Source organism: Chlamydotis macqueenii, chromosome 1, assembly GCF_036417535.1.
Source record: "Chlamydotis macqueenii isolate bChlMac1 chromosome 1, bChlMac1.mat, whole genome shotgun sequence".
NCBI classification, from domain to species: domain Eukaryota; kingdom Metazoa; phylum Chordata; class Aves; order Otidiformes; family Otididae; genus Chlamydotis; species Chlamydotis macqueenii.
The window spans coordinates 1,775,938-1,789,489 of record NC_141556.1 but is presented as its reverse complement, the minus strand read 5'-3'; the positions used below and the strand labels follow the sequence as shown (position 1 = coordinate 1,789,489).

Sequence of the window (13,552 nt, the reverse complement as noted above, 5' to 3'; positions counted from 1 at the left end):
GGATTTTTGTGGGGACTGGTAACAAAATGCTTCATTTGGTTCCCGTATTAAATGAATTTGTTTTACCAAATTCTTGTTTGGCTTTTTCTTGTGGTTCAGCCTCGCTGAATGCAGCGATGTGCCAAGGACATGATCCAGAATCAGGTTTAGCTGGGCTTTAGACCGAGCCTTGCACCCTGAGGGCAGAGCGGGGACGTCCCAGCTACCTTTCACCCCTAAAGACTCTCCAAATGCAGACATTTTCATCTTTGACCAGAAACTGGGGGTTTCTTCAGAAAAGCCCATCCTGCAGGGTACCCCTGGGGGCACTGGGCATTGCAGCCCTGGGATCCCTGGGTCCCCACACACCCCCAGGAGCCTGCACAGCTTCCTCCCCAGGCGGCTCAGGTGCCTGTGCGCCCCAATCCCCAGCACCCTGCTGCCCATGGCCACCAGTTCCTGTGAACCCCAATAAACCATGCACCCTGTGTACCCCAATACACCGTGCACCCTGCTCGCTGCATACCCCAGATTCTCCTGTGCCCCAGCTGCAATCCACCCGGGTCCCTCTGCACCCTGACACACCGTGCACCCTGCTCCCAGCGCAGCGCCCTGTGTGCCCTGGAACACCATGAACCCTGGATCCCTGCGCACCCCAAATTCCTGAGCACCCCAGTCCTGGCACACTCTGACGCACTGCACACACTGGTTCCTGTGCACCCCGATCCTGTTTACGCTGACACATTGCGGACACAGCTCTCCGTGCACCACAAAACACCGCGCACATCAGTTTCCGCGTTCTACAGCCCAGTACACCCTGTAACTCTGCATGCCCCGATACACCACGCACCCTGGTCTCCATGCACCCCGATACACTACGCACCATGGTCTCCATGCACCCCGATACACCGCACCCCGTCATTCCCACACACTCCGGTTCCTGTGCAGTGTAAGGAATTGCCTGGATGGCCGCACTCAAAGAGTCGCAGTCAATGGCTCCACGTCCAAGTGGAGACTGGTGACAACTGGCCTTCCTCAGGGGTCGGTACTGGGACCGACGCCGTTTAAGATCTTTGTCGGCGACATGGACAGTGGATGGAGTGCACCCTCAGCAAGCTCGCCAACAACAGCCAGCTGCGTGGTGCGGTCGACACGTTGGAGGGGAGGGATGCCATCCAGAGGGACCTTGACAGGCTGGAGTGATGGGCTCATGCACACCTCATGGAGTTCAACCAGGCCAAGTGCAAGGTCCTGCACAGGGGTCGGGGCACTGCCAGGCCCAAACAGGGCTTGGACAGAGAATGGATTGAGAGCAGCCCTGACGAGAAGGACTAGTGGGGCTACGGGTGGATGAGAAGCTCAACATGAGCCAGCAAAGAGCACTTGCAGCCCAGAACACCAACCACATCCTGGGCTGCATCCACAGAGAATGGCCTGTGCATCAAGGGAGGTGATTCTGCCCTTCTGTTTCGCTCTCATCAGACCCCACCTGCAGCACTGCATCCAGCTCTGGAGCCCCCAACAGAAGAAGAACACAGACCAGCTGGAAGGAGTCCAGTCCAGAGGAGGCCACCAAGATGGCCTGTTTGCAAAGAGTCAGTCCACAGAAGTTTTTGTGGACAGTCTCTCAGTTAGGTGCAAAATGTTAAAGGCTATAAGCTACAGGTGGGATTTGATTTCAGGGAATTACTGCAGGAACACACTCGTCCTGGTTTGGGCTGGGATGGAGCGAATGTTCCTCTCAGTAGTCAATGTGTAGTGGATTTCGTATGGGATTTGGCATGTGAAGGACGCTGATAAACACACTGATGTAATGAGCTGTTGCTGAAGAGACCAAGGCCACTGTCCACCTTCCCAGGTTTCCCCAATGTGCAGGTGCAGGAAGCTGGGAGGTATATAACCAGAACAGTCGACCCAGAGTGGGCACAGAGAGTCTTCCATGCCATAAACATCACGCTCAGCAGATAAGTGGGGGTTGGCCGGGGCAGCATCTCTCTCTTTCTCCCCACTTTCCCTGCGGCTCAGTGTCATTTCCATGATCACTGTGGGACATTGGGTGGTGAGAAATTGCACGTCATTCATTTTGTATATCATAGTATCCCCATATTTTGCTATTAGTGTAAGTTTCCTTTGCTATTCTACTAAACTGTCTTCATCTCAACACATGACTTTTGCTTTCTTCCAGGTTCCCTCCCCCATCTCCCGGAGGGGGAGCAAGGAACCGTGTGGTGGCTAGGTCTAAACCACAACACTTCCTTATATCTAATCTGAACCTACCCCCTTCCAGTTTAAAGCCGGTGATACAGGGTAGCAGTCTCTCCTATCACAGGAAAGAAGAGGCAGCCCCTGTCCTTGCCACACCCACAGATCACGTCTGGCCTGAGACCACCGTCCCCCTTGTCTCCCATCCTCTCTAAATAAGTGTTGGGCAACTCAGTAGGAAAGGGGAGGAGGGGGAACGGGAGATGACTCGTGCTGGACCGAGCTTTCCTTGCGCTGCGGCTGCCCCACTTGTCCCCTCTGCCCTCTCCGCTCATGCTCTGCATCGCCTGCTGCTCTCTCATGGGGTCCCAGGCGTCTTCTAAACGGCTTTTTCAAGCCCCAGGCATAAGCTTACAAAACTCGTCTTTACCTCTTGAATTGCTCTCCCTTTCGTCACAACATAATCTTTTATCTTCGGCCTTCTAGAGGATCTGTTTCTGAAAAATGACATCCTACAGATGTTGTCAGTTACAACAAGGCATAAGCATTACTTCCTTAACATCTAGGGGAAAAGATAAATTGCTAATTCTGACAGCGTGTGTGAGCTTGGGAGAGCGGCTCTGGGATAGGGGCTGACTGGATTACTGGGGAGAGAACTGTTATTTCTATAAGTAATGGATTATTTCCAGGTTCCCAATCCACAAGACACCTTGGGAATGCCCTGGATAAGGAATGAGTAGGGATTTCAGGATGCAGATCACCATTTGGAGACGTGACTGGTATCATTTTAGCAGCAGAACTCTCATTTTGATCTCTCAAGTTGACACTTTTCTGCCTGTTCAGTCCTTTGGCTGCCATGCGGGGAAGGCCGGAGTGCCCTCAGCTCCTGTTGGTCTGTGGCATTTGGGGAACGTTGGGTGGGATTCATCTCCAGTCACTCCAGGAGACTGGGAAAAAATTGAGAAACAGCCTGCATGTCCCGGATAAACAGCAGAACTCTTGTATATCTGTTGGCCTTGGCAACACGCAGCCTGTTGGACATTACCATGGGTAATCAAGTAATTTAGCTGTAAAGACAGCTCAGCAAAAACACAGCAACCCGTGTCTCTGCACCACAGCAACGGCGCCCAGGACACCGAGCTGGCCCAACACCCCCTCCGCCATTTCCACACCTTCCAAGGCTGGGCCAACATGGCCGCCCTGCCGCTCGCCCCTTCCCGCCAAAACACGGCTCCCGCCCAGTGGCTGTGGCGCAAGCGCCCCCGCTGTCCCCATAGCAACAGGCCCCGCCTCCCCTTATGATGCACAGGCGCAGGGGCTGGGGCAGTGCTCTGGCAGGCGCAGAGCCTCTGGCATTTGCAGCGCCAAGGGCTCCTGACGCCTGTGTGCGGGGAGCGCTCTGCTCTGCGTCCTCCCCGGCTGGACAAAGGGGTGCCTCTGCCCGCCCTGACGGAACCGTGTGTCCCAGCACGGCCCCTGGCCCTCACCCTGCGCCAGGTACTGGGACTGACAGCCAGTAGAAAGGGACCAGATCTCACTTTTATTGCAGTGCCCTGTCCTTGCTCTGGCTTCCTTTGCTTGGAGAAGGCAGGAGCTTTGCCTCTGGCTTCTCAAGGACGTTAGTTTTCAAAAATGAGGTTGGAATCTGTCTCCGTCCTCTCCTTTGCACCTCACTGGAGAAAACACAAGCTGTTCTTCAGACATGAGCTGACAGTGCTGACCAGAGAGTCCATCGAAGAAATATTACCTCTTTTTACTGCCAAAAAGAACCTGAATTTAAAAAAAAAAAAAAGGTGAACATGGTTCCGGCTTAAGGCAAAGTCCGTTTACATAGTTTGGTTGGGATTATTGCTTCTTTTCTTTAACCTTGTGCTGACTGAGAGTCTTCCTGTATCCAAGTTGACAGATTTTGCCATTTCTCTGTCTTTGTTAGCACGGATAATGACTCCAGACCAGGGTGAGGCGACTTCCCTCATTGACAGGGCCATCCAGAGGAGGAAGGAGATGGCAGCCCGGAAGGTGGTCTGGGCCTGGGGACTCGTCAACCTGGGTGTTGCCGGCCTGATATTTACAGAAATGTATGTTAATTGTTACATCTGATTCAAACAAGCAAAGCAGCCTCCTTTGTACGTCCCAAAATATTTCCAGGGACAGAACTGCTGCAAAGCAAGAACTTCTTGGTTTTCTTTTCAGGACTGGAGAGGTTATAAGCTCTTATTATGACATCACACACTGGTCACTCTGGTATCTCGGTGAGTCGCTGCTGCGTTTGCATTAATTTTCAGGCTTCATTTTTTTATTTGCTTATGAGTTAACTGCTGGAGAGGCAATTCTTAAGCCAGCCTTTATTTAAAGCAAAACTTTGTTTGCTTTCCATTATCTCCTTTGCAACTTGGCATTTCCTGCTTTTTAGTGAGAGGTAAGGAGCGTTAACAGCTTTCTTAGATATATCCTGTAAGGGCATGAGAACTTGTGAGATGCCTTAAATCTGTGTCATGTCTGCAGTAAGGCTTTGGCCAGCACTGCACATCTGACTCCTGTGTTGTGCTGTGGCTGTGGATGGCATTCACCATAACTGAAGTTTGTTTTGGCTGAGTAGACTCGAACCTGGCTGTATCAAATACCAGTAGAGGGTGAAGCAAGAGGGAGAGAAAAATCATGAGATGAGGTGCAGCTGAGATTTGATGGCAGATGATGTTTGAGAAATGTTGGGAAACTTCATTGCAATACTTTCGATCCTTTTAGGAAAATAACCTTCCCATTTAAAAAATTCAATGTGACTGCTATAAATAATCCTGAACATAGCAAGGAAATCTATCTCCAGTGGTTCTTGCATAAAAAGGTGAAGAAGTCTTAGACACATGCCCAAATTGGAACTTCTGATAGCACTAAAATGACCATTTTTGATGGGCATATGCTTGCTTCTGCAAATAATCTACTTTTCTCATTCCCCATGCTCAAGCTCTGCTAAAAACTTCTCTGCTTCTTGTAGAATTCGCCCTTGGCTGTCTCTTCAGCCTGAATGCCTTGTTTGATTTCTGGAGGTACTTCATATACACAGTGGCACCCACGAGCTTGGTCATGACTGCTCGCCAGCGGACCCTGCTGGGGTTGCAGAATGCAGGTGGGTGTAGGAAATATCTCTGACAATCTCTATTTTCTCTTGTTCTTTTTTGTTGATGTTTCGGGACGGTGTCTTTCTGAATGGCAGGATTCTTTAGTGAAGTGAGTTCTGAATTACCTCGATGACATGAGCTGTAAGCTCAGTTACGTGCAGCGTGTTAAAATTCCCACCAGCAAGTGGTAATGTGATGAGTGTTTGTGGGGAGACCTGGCGGGGAAACAAACACACGCGGTGAAAAAGGAGAGGATGATGGCAGCTGCTGAAGGACAGTGAGAAACTCACGTATTGTGAGGCTGGACAAAGAATTTGTAAGCTTTACAAAGGACTTAGAGGAAGGGAGAGAGTGCATGTTTATATTTAGTTTTGATATCCAACCAAGATCACGCTGGGTATCGAGAACCAAATTAGATGGACAGACAGACCTCCATGTGAAGTCTGAAAACGACAGCCCGGAGAGCTGTCGCTCAGAAAGCTCTCAAACATCAAAGCACTTTTAAAATATGCCTGAACCTGACAAGGTCAATAAACCAAAAGCAAGATTTGTTCTACTGTCCCTTCTAGCATCTTCATAAATTTGCCTTAAGGTAGCGTTGTGGAACCGATTTGCTGTGCGTTTAGAGAAGGGAGGAGAGTTTGGGGCTGCTGCGTCCACAATGCTAATTCTGTTTTTCCTTCTTGCAGCGGTACAAATAATTCCACCACATGAGTGGGCAGCCAAGGAAGCCACTTCTTCGACTTCTTCTACTCCGATCCAGGGTCAAAACGTGCTGAGTTACAACCCGTCCTCTTACGGCAGATCTGCAACCTACTCACCCTGGAGCAGCTACAACAAGGTAACGACCGAGCCAACTCCCAAGGGTACAGTTTGGTCCTTGGTTGGTGCCGTGTGCCACTGAAGGTGAGCAGCAGGCAGCCGCAAGTTGTGTGTTTGTGTGTTTGCTCCTTTTGCAAAGTAGATGTAAATTTGTCGTATTGGGATTTGGCCATTTTCCCTGGTGGCACTTAATTTCTATTACAGTGGTCAGTTAGTTTCAGAACAAAGTAAAAAAAAGAAACTAAAATGTAAAAAGAAAGCAGAAAAAAAAATGTACAATTGTTTGATTTTATTCGCCCAAGGTTTCCAGCTCCAGCTTCTCTCCCAGTGGATCACCATACCCCACCAGCACTGGAGCAGTGGGAAGCAGTGGGTTAGGGTCTTGTTACTGCTCTTTGCCCACAACGTACAGTTCTCCTGCTCGTCAAGAAGACTATATAACAGACATCAACACACTGAACACCTTCCTTCGAAATGAAGAAAAGAAACAGCACAGAGTTCAACTAGGTACTAAACAAACTGTTTTGATTGGACAAGCTTGGCAAGGAGAAGGTGTTGGTTTTATCTGAGACTGGCTTCCAGAATTAGTTGGCAACCATTGTACGTGACTGTTTCATGAACTATTCCTTTCAGGGGGTTCAGATTCCAGCTCTCCTTTCGGCAGCCAAACTTCTCACAACTACTGCGGGTCCACAGCAGGCTACGCGCAGATACTGAGAACGTTCCAGTATCAGCTGGCTTGCAGGTCCCAGGCTCCGTCAGCGCACGAGGACGAAGCGGGTCCGAGCTCCAAACAGGCTGCAGAAGAGGTAAATTCAGCGGCAAGGTTGTCCAAAGGGAGAAACAGGCCTCTGAAATACGCAGCTTTGTGCAAAGCTTTGGATTTGAGCTGTATCAGAAATGCTGGAGGGAGAAATGCTCTAGCATTTAACCATCTTCATGCAGCTTCACTGTAAATGGGCTTTTCAAATTCTGAATTGTTGTTGGGAAATGACTTCTTCCTTGGAGAGCAAGACTCACACTAGATAGAATTCACTTGTGGTAGAAAAATTCCGATGAGACTGATCTGTGTTTAACCCAGATGGAAGGAACAGCTGGAACAGCTGGAACAGCTGGAAGAGCTGAAGTATATACAGCACCGCCTTTCTGCTTGTGTCTGAAAGAAGTCCGACGCGAAGGAACACAATTGCTGTGGTTTCAACTGAATTAGAGCCATTTTCTTCATTTCCTGCCTTAACCTAATGAAGCTTCCCATTCAAATACTTCTTAAACCAATCCTACAATTCTGACAAGTTTTATCCCAGCAGAGCAGAGAGCTTTTAAAACAGAACTTGGGCTCACGCAAGATGATTGTACCATCAATAGGGAGAGGGAACGTTGTGTGTGAAGCTGCTGTAGCGCTCACATGATACAGCCAGCAGACGTAGAAGAAATTTGGGAAAAACAGGATTTGAATTCTGTGCTGTAGTCAGTATCTGAACATGTCTTACACCTTGAAACTCTTCTGGTGTTCTGTTCAGTTCTTCTATGTACTTAATAAACCTTTCCCCAGGTTGGGACACGGGTGACACTGAACAGCCAGCTCCTTGATCAACTGGATTCCTGGACCGCTAAGTTCAGAAACGTAAGTCTTGTCTCTAAGCACTGCCTGCTTTTTCAGAACAGGCACAGCCCACGTGGAAAAGCACCTCTGTGTCCCCTCTGTGCCAAAGGAGGTGGGCAGGATTGCCGCGTCTGTTTGAGGACTGGGGTGGGCTGGCAGAAGGAGATACAAACGCAGCATGCTTGTAAGAGAGGGGTTCATCCACCTCTGAATGGGAAACCAAAGCGTCTCGGGTACGAGGAGAGGTGGTTTTCCTTGCTGTAACTCAGATTGCTCAATGGATGTTTCTGCAGTATTGCAAACCCTTTCTCCTGGGCTCAAAGCATGGAATATCCCAACCCAAAGGGGGATTTTTTCTGACAGTCCCCAGCAGCATAACGAAAAGCCAAAAGAGAAACCTTGATCTTAGCAATAGGAATTGCTAGAGGAGAGGAGACTTAATTGCACGCACTGGCAAAATAATGAGTAAACCTCACTCGGAATTGCCCCTTCAGTCATAGCATCTCGCAAGTATGGAGTTTTGCTTGTGGTTTTGTGTTGGGTTTTTTTTTTTTTTAAGCACTAAGATTGATGAAAAGTAGAAAGGAGCACGAGATCCATACCAGATTCCTGCGCATCTGTTCCTAAACCTAGGGCCAGCTTGCTTTTGGATCCCAAATCCTGTCACGTACGAATCCCACACGCAGGGTTTGTCAGCTCCTTGATCTCCCCAGACAAATGTGAGAGGGAGTGGACCCATCACAGTAGAAATGATCTTTATGGCTGGAGGGCTGCGCTTCATAATACCCCTCTCCTTGTTGTCTGGAAAAGCTTTACCTGACACTTCCTTGGGATTTGTTTTCCTGACTCCTTGCCATTGAAGTCCCTGGCCTTTTAGAAGGTATTAAAGAGTCATTTAAACTCTGCCTATCCTTATATTCTAATGTAATTCCTTTCCTCCTTGGCTGGCTTCAGTGTTTCTGTTGTTAAGTTTCTTTGTGATTGTAAGGGTGATGATTCGTAGGAGGGAAGCTAAGGGTTGGGGCTTTTTAACATCTTTGTTGCTTCTGACCTCTTGAAGTTTCACCTTTTTCATTCCTAGTGGATTAGTGAGACTATTCTGGTGCCACTTGTCCAAGAGATCGAGTCTGTGAACACTCAGCTGAGAAGAATGGGGGCTCCAGAACTGCAGATCGGAGGTAGGACGAGGCAGTAGCTTTGGGGTGGTTGAAGGAGGGCTGCTCCAGAGCTGGGGCCTTGGACAGGTGTTGTATAAATTAGATCTGTTCAGTGTCACTGTGCTGTTTCTGCTCTGTATTGCTGTGGTCTTTGCTCCGTGTTGTGCATTTCATTATGCTGGAAAGGTTCTTCAGAAGACTTCTGGAAACAATTATGAAGTCACACTGATGCTTGTCTCGTATAAAATTCATAAACGTCCTTTTCCCTGGGAAGGGAGGCTGTTTGGAGTTCTGGGCTGGTCGTAGCTGAGGTACTGCCTTTTCTTGTGTTGCAGAGGCCAGCACCGACACTCTGGAGGAGCTGGCGCTCCTTAATGCTCCACTCTTGCCAACCCTGAACGCTCTGGTGCAGTATTTGGATCTTACACCAGACCAAGAGTATTTGGTTGAAAGGATCAAAGGTATGGAATGCTGCAGGACATGGATGTCACTTTGGGAATGATTTTCAAAAGCTTTATTTCTCATGTTCCTCCTGCACGCTACGGGTGCAAAGCGCTGGATTTCACCTCCTCATTAACTACAAAGAAAAGTTGTCCTGTCAACTTACCTCGCCATAGCGTTATCTTTACAAGCATTTTGTTAGCTGAAGAACTTCTACTTTGCAGACTGCAAACATGGATGAAGCCCCTGAATCTAGCATAAAATACTGCGTTCATACGCGTTCAGCCCCCAGGTCCTGAATAAATCTTGTTGCTTTCAGAGCTTTCTCAGGGTGGATGCATGAGTTCGTTCCGGTGGAACAGAGGAGGGGATTTCCAAGGCTGCAAGTGGGACACCGACTTGCCCACCGACTCCTCCGTAAGTTTCCAAAGACATCTTGATACGAGGGCTTAAAGCGCGTTGCCTTTCAGCATAGGTTTGTGGAGGGGTAGCCAGGAAGACTTTTGAGGAACCTGGTGAAATCCTGTTTGCATCGCTTGCTCAGATCATCTCGTTCTAGTCAGTGAGATTCCATGGGGAATAATGCAAATGGGCTTGGGTGTTGCCTAAACCACAAAAAGGCAATTGTATATCTTAGTCTTAGGCGGGGCTCTTACTTAGACACCTCTGCATCATCTGTGCCTTAACGACGGGGAGCAGCCGGACAGGCGGGGGTCTTGTTGGGGCAGTTCTCTCGCTACTTTTTTTAAAGAGCCGAATCTCTGCCTTCACCTAACAATTTTTAATGCAAGGAAATCCTTTCCCCTCGCTCTCATTTTCCTTTGCTGTATGGGACAGAGGGGAAAACTGCAGACGGAGTGGCAGGACTAACCTACTCCTGCAAGAAATAAACTTGCCTTATCCCCAGTGGCGTGCCTGGGCCGTGGCAATCTCTGCTTTAAGCATTAAGCTGCCTTGGGCTCCTAAACTCAGAGGGGTGAAGTCAACGTTGTCACCACAGACTATCAAATACTGTAACTGATGCCTGAGATGAAGGCAAGAAAGCTGCTGTATTTTGAAGGACGCTAAAGTGAGATTTGGTTTTCTTTGCCCAGATCATTATGCACGTCTTCTGCACTTACCTCGACTCCAGGCTGCCACCTCACCCCAAGTATCCCGACGGCAAAACCTTCACTTCCCAGCACTTCATCCAAACACCCCATCAACCAGGTACCGGTGCTCACATTTAGCTGCTCTTTGCCTCTTGCATCACATCAGCACGCTTGAGAGCCCCGTCACCTCTTAAACTTTCCATTCGCAGACATCTCCAATGAAAACCTGTTTTGCATCTACCAGAGCAGCATCAATCCACCCCACTACCAGCTGATCTACCAGGGCCACGTCTACAGCCTGCCCGAGGTACCGTGGTGTTCTCCTGCTGCTAGGAAATCCTTGGCAGGTCTCAGTCAGGGATTCCATTTTTCTTCTTAGGAACTAGCCACATTTATTGACTGCTTACACGTAGGCTGGCTCAGTGCAGGAAGTAAACGTGAGCTTGGTCTTTGACCACAGCCTGGTACTTGGCCTGATCCTACAGAACAGCTGGAGTAGCTATTTAAGCTGTATCAGCTAGGTAGTAGCTTCTGGTTTACCTTCTGACAATTTAATTTAAAATAACAAGTCATGTTACCCCTGACGTGCGGTGTCACCTCTTAAGGCATGCAGACCCGGAGCTTGTCCGTAGGAATCCTGGGGAGAAGCTTCCAGTCTCAAAACAGTGACATTCTCCTGTGAATTCTCATTTTGTAGTGATCCCCGGTGGTTGCTGGATCTCTGCTTTCTGAAAAGCTCCCGCACTTAAACTGTTTGGAGATGATAATCCAGCCAAAACCCACATTTGCTCTTTTCCTGCTGTTTACCCAGTTGTCATTCGCTATGGTCGCTTATTCTACCTGAAATATTGCCGTGACTGCTCGTCACTGACTCGATTTACAAGTTCTTCTCTTTTCCTGTCGATTCAGGGCAGAAACAACATGTTCCACACCGTGCTTATGTTTCTGTGCATCGTAAAGACAAAAGAATGCGGGATGCTGGGGTGAGTACCCCTGTTAAAATGCTGAAGTGTGGAATTGTTAGCTTTTGGTTTAAACTTTTTATTTCCTTGCCCTTCATGATGATAACTTTTGGTTTTGCAGGCCCGTAAATTTTGGTTCATCGGGAGTCAATGTTCTGTGGATTTTGGGAGACTAACAGCTCCAGCGGGATGACGGTTCAGAGGGAGGATGCTCCTCTGGCGAGACGAACTGAGTGGCATCGAGTTCTCACATGGGAAGATAGAGCAGAAGTACCGGGTGCCTTCAGTACAACCGCAGCGTTACCCTGCCTCTGCTTTTTCACTTATTTTTAAGGCTCTCGTCAGCTTTTTTTTTGATAGTGACCCTTAGATATTTAATATAAGTTTACTGATAGGATTTTTGTGGGGACTGGTAACAAAATGCTTAATTTGGTTCCCGTATTAAATGAATTTGTTTTACCAAATTCTTGTTTGGCTTTTTCTTGTGGTTCAGCCTTGCTGAATGCAGCGCTGTGCCAAGGACATGATCCAGAACCAGGTTTAGCTGGGCTTTAGACCGAGCCTTGCACCCTGAGGGCAGAGCGGGGACGTCCCAGCTACCTTTCACCCCTAAAGACTCTCCAAATGCAGACATTTTCATCTTTGACCAGAAACTGGGGGTTTCTTCAGAAAAGCCCATCCTGCAGGGCACCCCTGGGGGCACTGGGCATTGCAGCCCCGGGATCCCTGGGTCCCCGTGCACCCCCAGGAGCCTGCAGAGCTTCCTCCCGAGGCGGCTCAGGTGCCTGTGCGCCCCAATCCCCAGCACCCTGCTCCCCATGGACCCCAGTTCCTGTGAACCCCAGTAAATCGTGCACCCTGCTCCCTGTGTACCCCAATACACCGTGCACCCTGCTCGCTGCATACCCCAGATTCTCCTGTGCCCCAGCTGCCATCCACCCAGGTCCCTCTGCACCCTGACACACTGTGCACCCTGCTCCCAGCGCAGCGCCCTGTGTGCCCTGGAACACCATGAACCCTGGATCCCTGTGCACCCCAAATTCCTGAGCACCCCAGTCCTGGCACACTCTGACGCACCGCACACACAGGTTCCTGTGCACCCCGATCCTGTTTACGCTGACACATTGCGGACACAGCTCTCCGTGCACCACAAAACACCGCACACCTCGGTTTCCGCGTTCTACAGCCCAGTACACCCTGTAACTCTGCATGCCCCGATACACCACGCACCCTGGTCTCCATGCACCCCGATACACTACGCACCATGGTCTCCATGCACCCCGATACACCGCACCCCGTCATTCCCACACACTCCGGTTCCTATGCAGGGTAAGGAATTGCCTGGATGGCCGCACTCAAAGAGTCGCAGTCAATGGCTCCACGTCCAAGTGGAGACTGGTGACAACTGGCCTTCCTCAGGGGTCGGTACTGGGACTGACGCCGTTTAAGATCTTTGTCGGCGACATGGACAGTGGATGGAGTGCACTCTCAGCAAGCTCGCCAACAACAGCCAGCTGCGTGGTGCGGTCGACACGTTGGAGGGGAGGGATGCCATCCAGAGGGACCTTGACAGGCTGGAGCGATGGGCTCATGCAGACCTCATAAAGTTCAACCAGGCCAAGTGCAAGGTCCTGCACAGGGGTCGGGGCACTGCCAGGCACAAACAGGGCTTGGACAGAGAATGGATTGAGAGCAGCCCTGACGAGAAGGACTAGTGGGGCTACGGGTGGATGAGAAGCTCAACATGAGCCAGCAAAGAGCACTTGCAGCCCAGAACACCAACCACATCCTGGGCTGCATCCACAGAGAATGGCCTGTGCATCAAGGGAGGTGATTCTGCCCTTCTGTTTCGCTCTCATCAGACCCCACCTGCAGCACTGCATCCAGCTCTGGAGCCCCCAACAGAAGAAGAACACAGACCAGCTGGAAGGAGTCCAGTCCAGAGGAGGCCACCAAGATGGCCTGTTTGCAAAGATTCAGTCCACAGCAGGTGATGTGGACAGTCTCTCAGTTAGGTGCAAAATGTTAAAGGCCATAAGCTACAGGTGGGATTTGATTTCAGGGAATTACTGCAGGAACACACTCGTCCTGGTTTGGGCTGGGATGGAGCTAATGTTCCTCTCAGTAGTCAATGTGTAGTGGATTTCGTATGGGATTTGGCATGTGAAGGACGCTGATA

At 49.7% G+C, this 13,552-nt stretch overlaps 1 protein-coding gene across 1 annotated transcript; it reads left to right on the top strand.

Moving 5' to 3' along the window:
- Positions 1 to 3,538: 3,538 nt before the first annotated feature.
- LOC147601956 (transmembrane protein 209-like) lies at positions 3,539 to 11,764 on the top strand. Its single transcript, XM_086744174.1, has 15 exons — positions 3,539 to 3,678; positions 4,115 to 4,259; positions 4,375 to 4,433; positions 5,174 to 5,305; positions 5,987 to 6,138; positions 6,422 to 6,626; positions 6,753 to 6,928; positions 7,672 to 7,743; positions 8,804 to 8,900; positions 9,215 to 9,340; positions 9,640 to 9,737; positions 10,415 to 10,529; positions 10,621 to 10,718; positions 11,321 to 11,394; positions 11,495 to 11,764. Exons 2-15 carry the CDS (start codon positions 4,123 to 4,125, stop codon positions 11,547 to 11,549), a joined length of 1,596 nt encoding a protein of 531 aa, XP_086600300.1. The 5' UTR covers positions 3,539 to 3,678; positions 4,115 to 4,122; the 3' UTR covers positions 11,550 to 11,764.
- Positions 11,765 to 13,552: the final 1,788 nt, after the last annotated feature.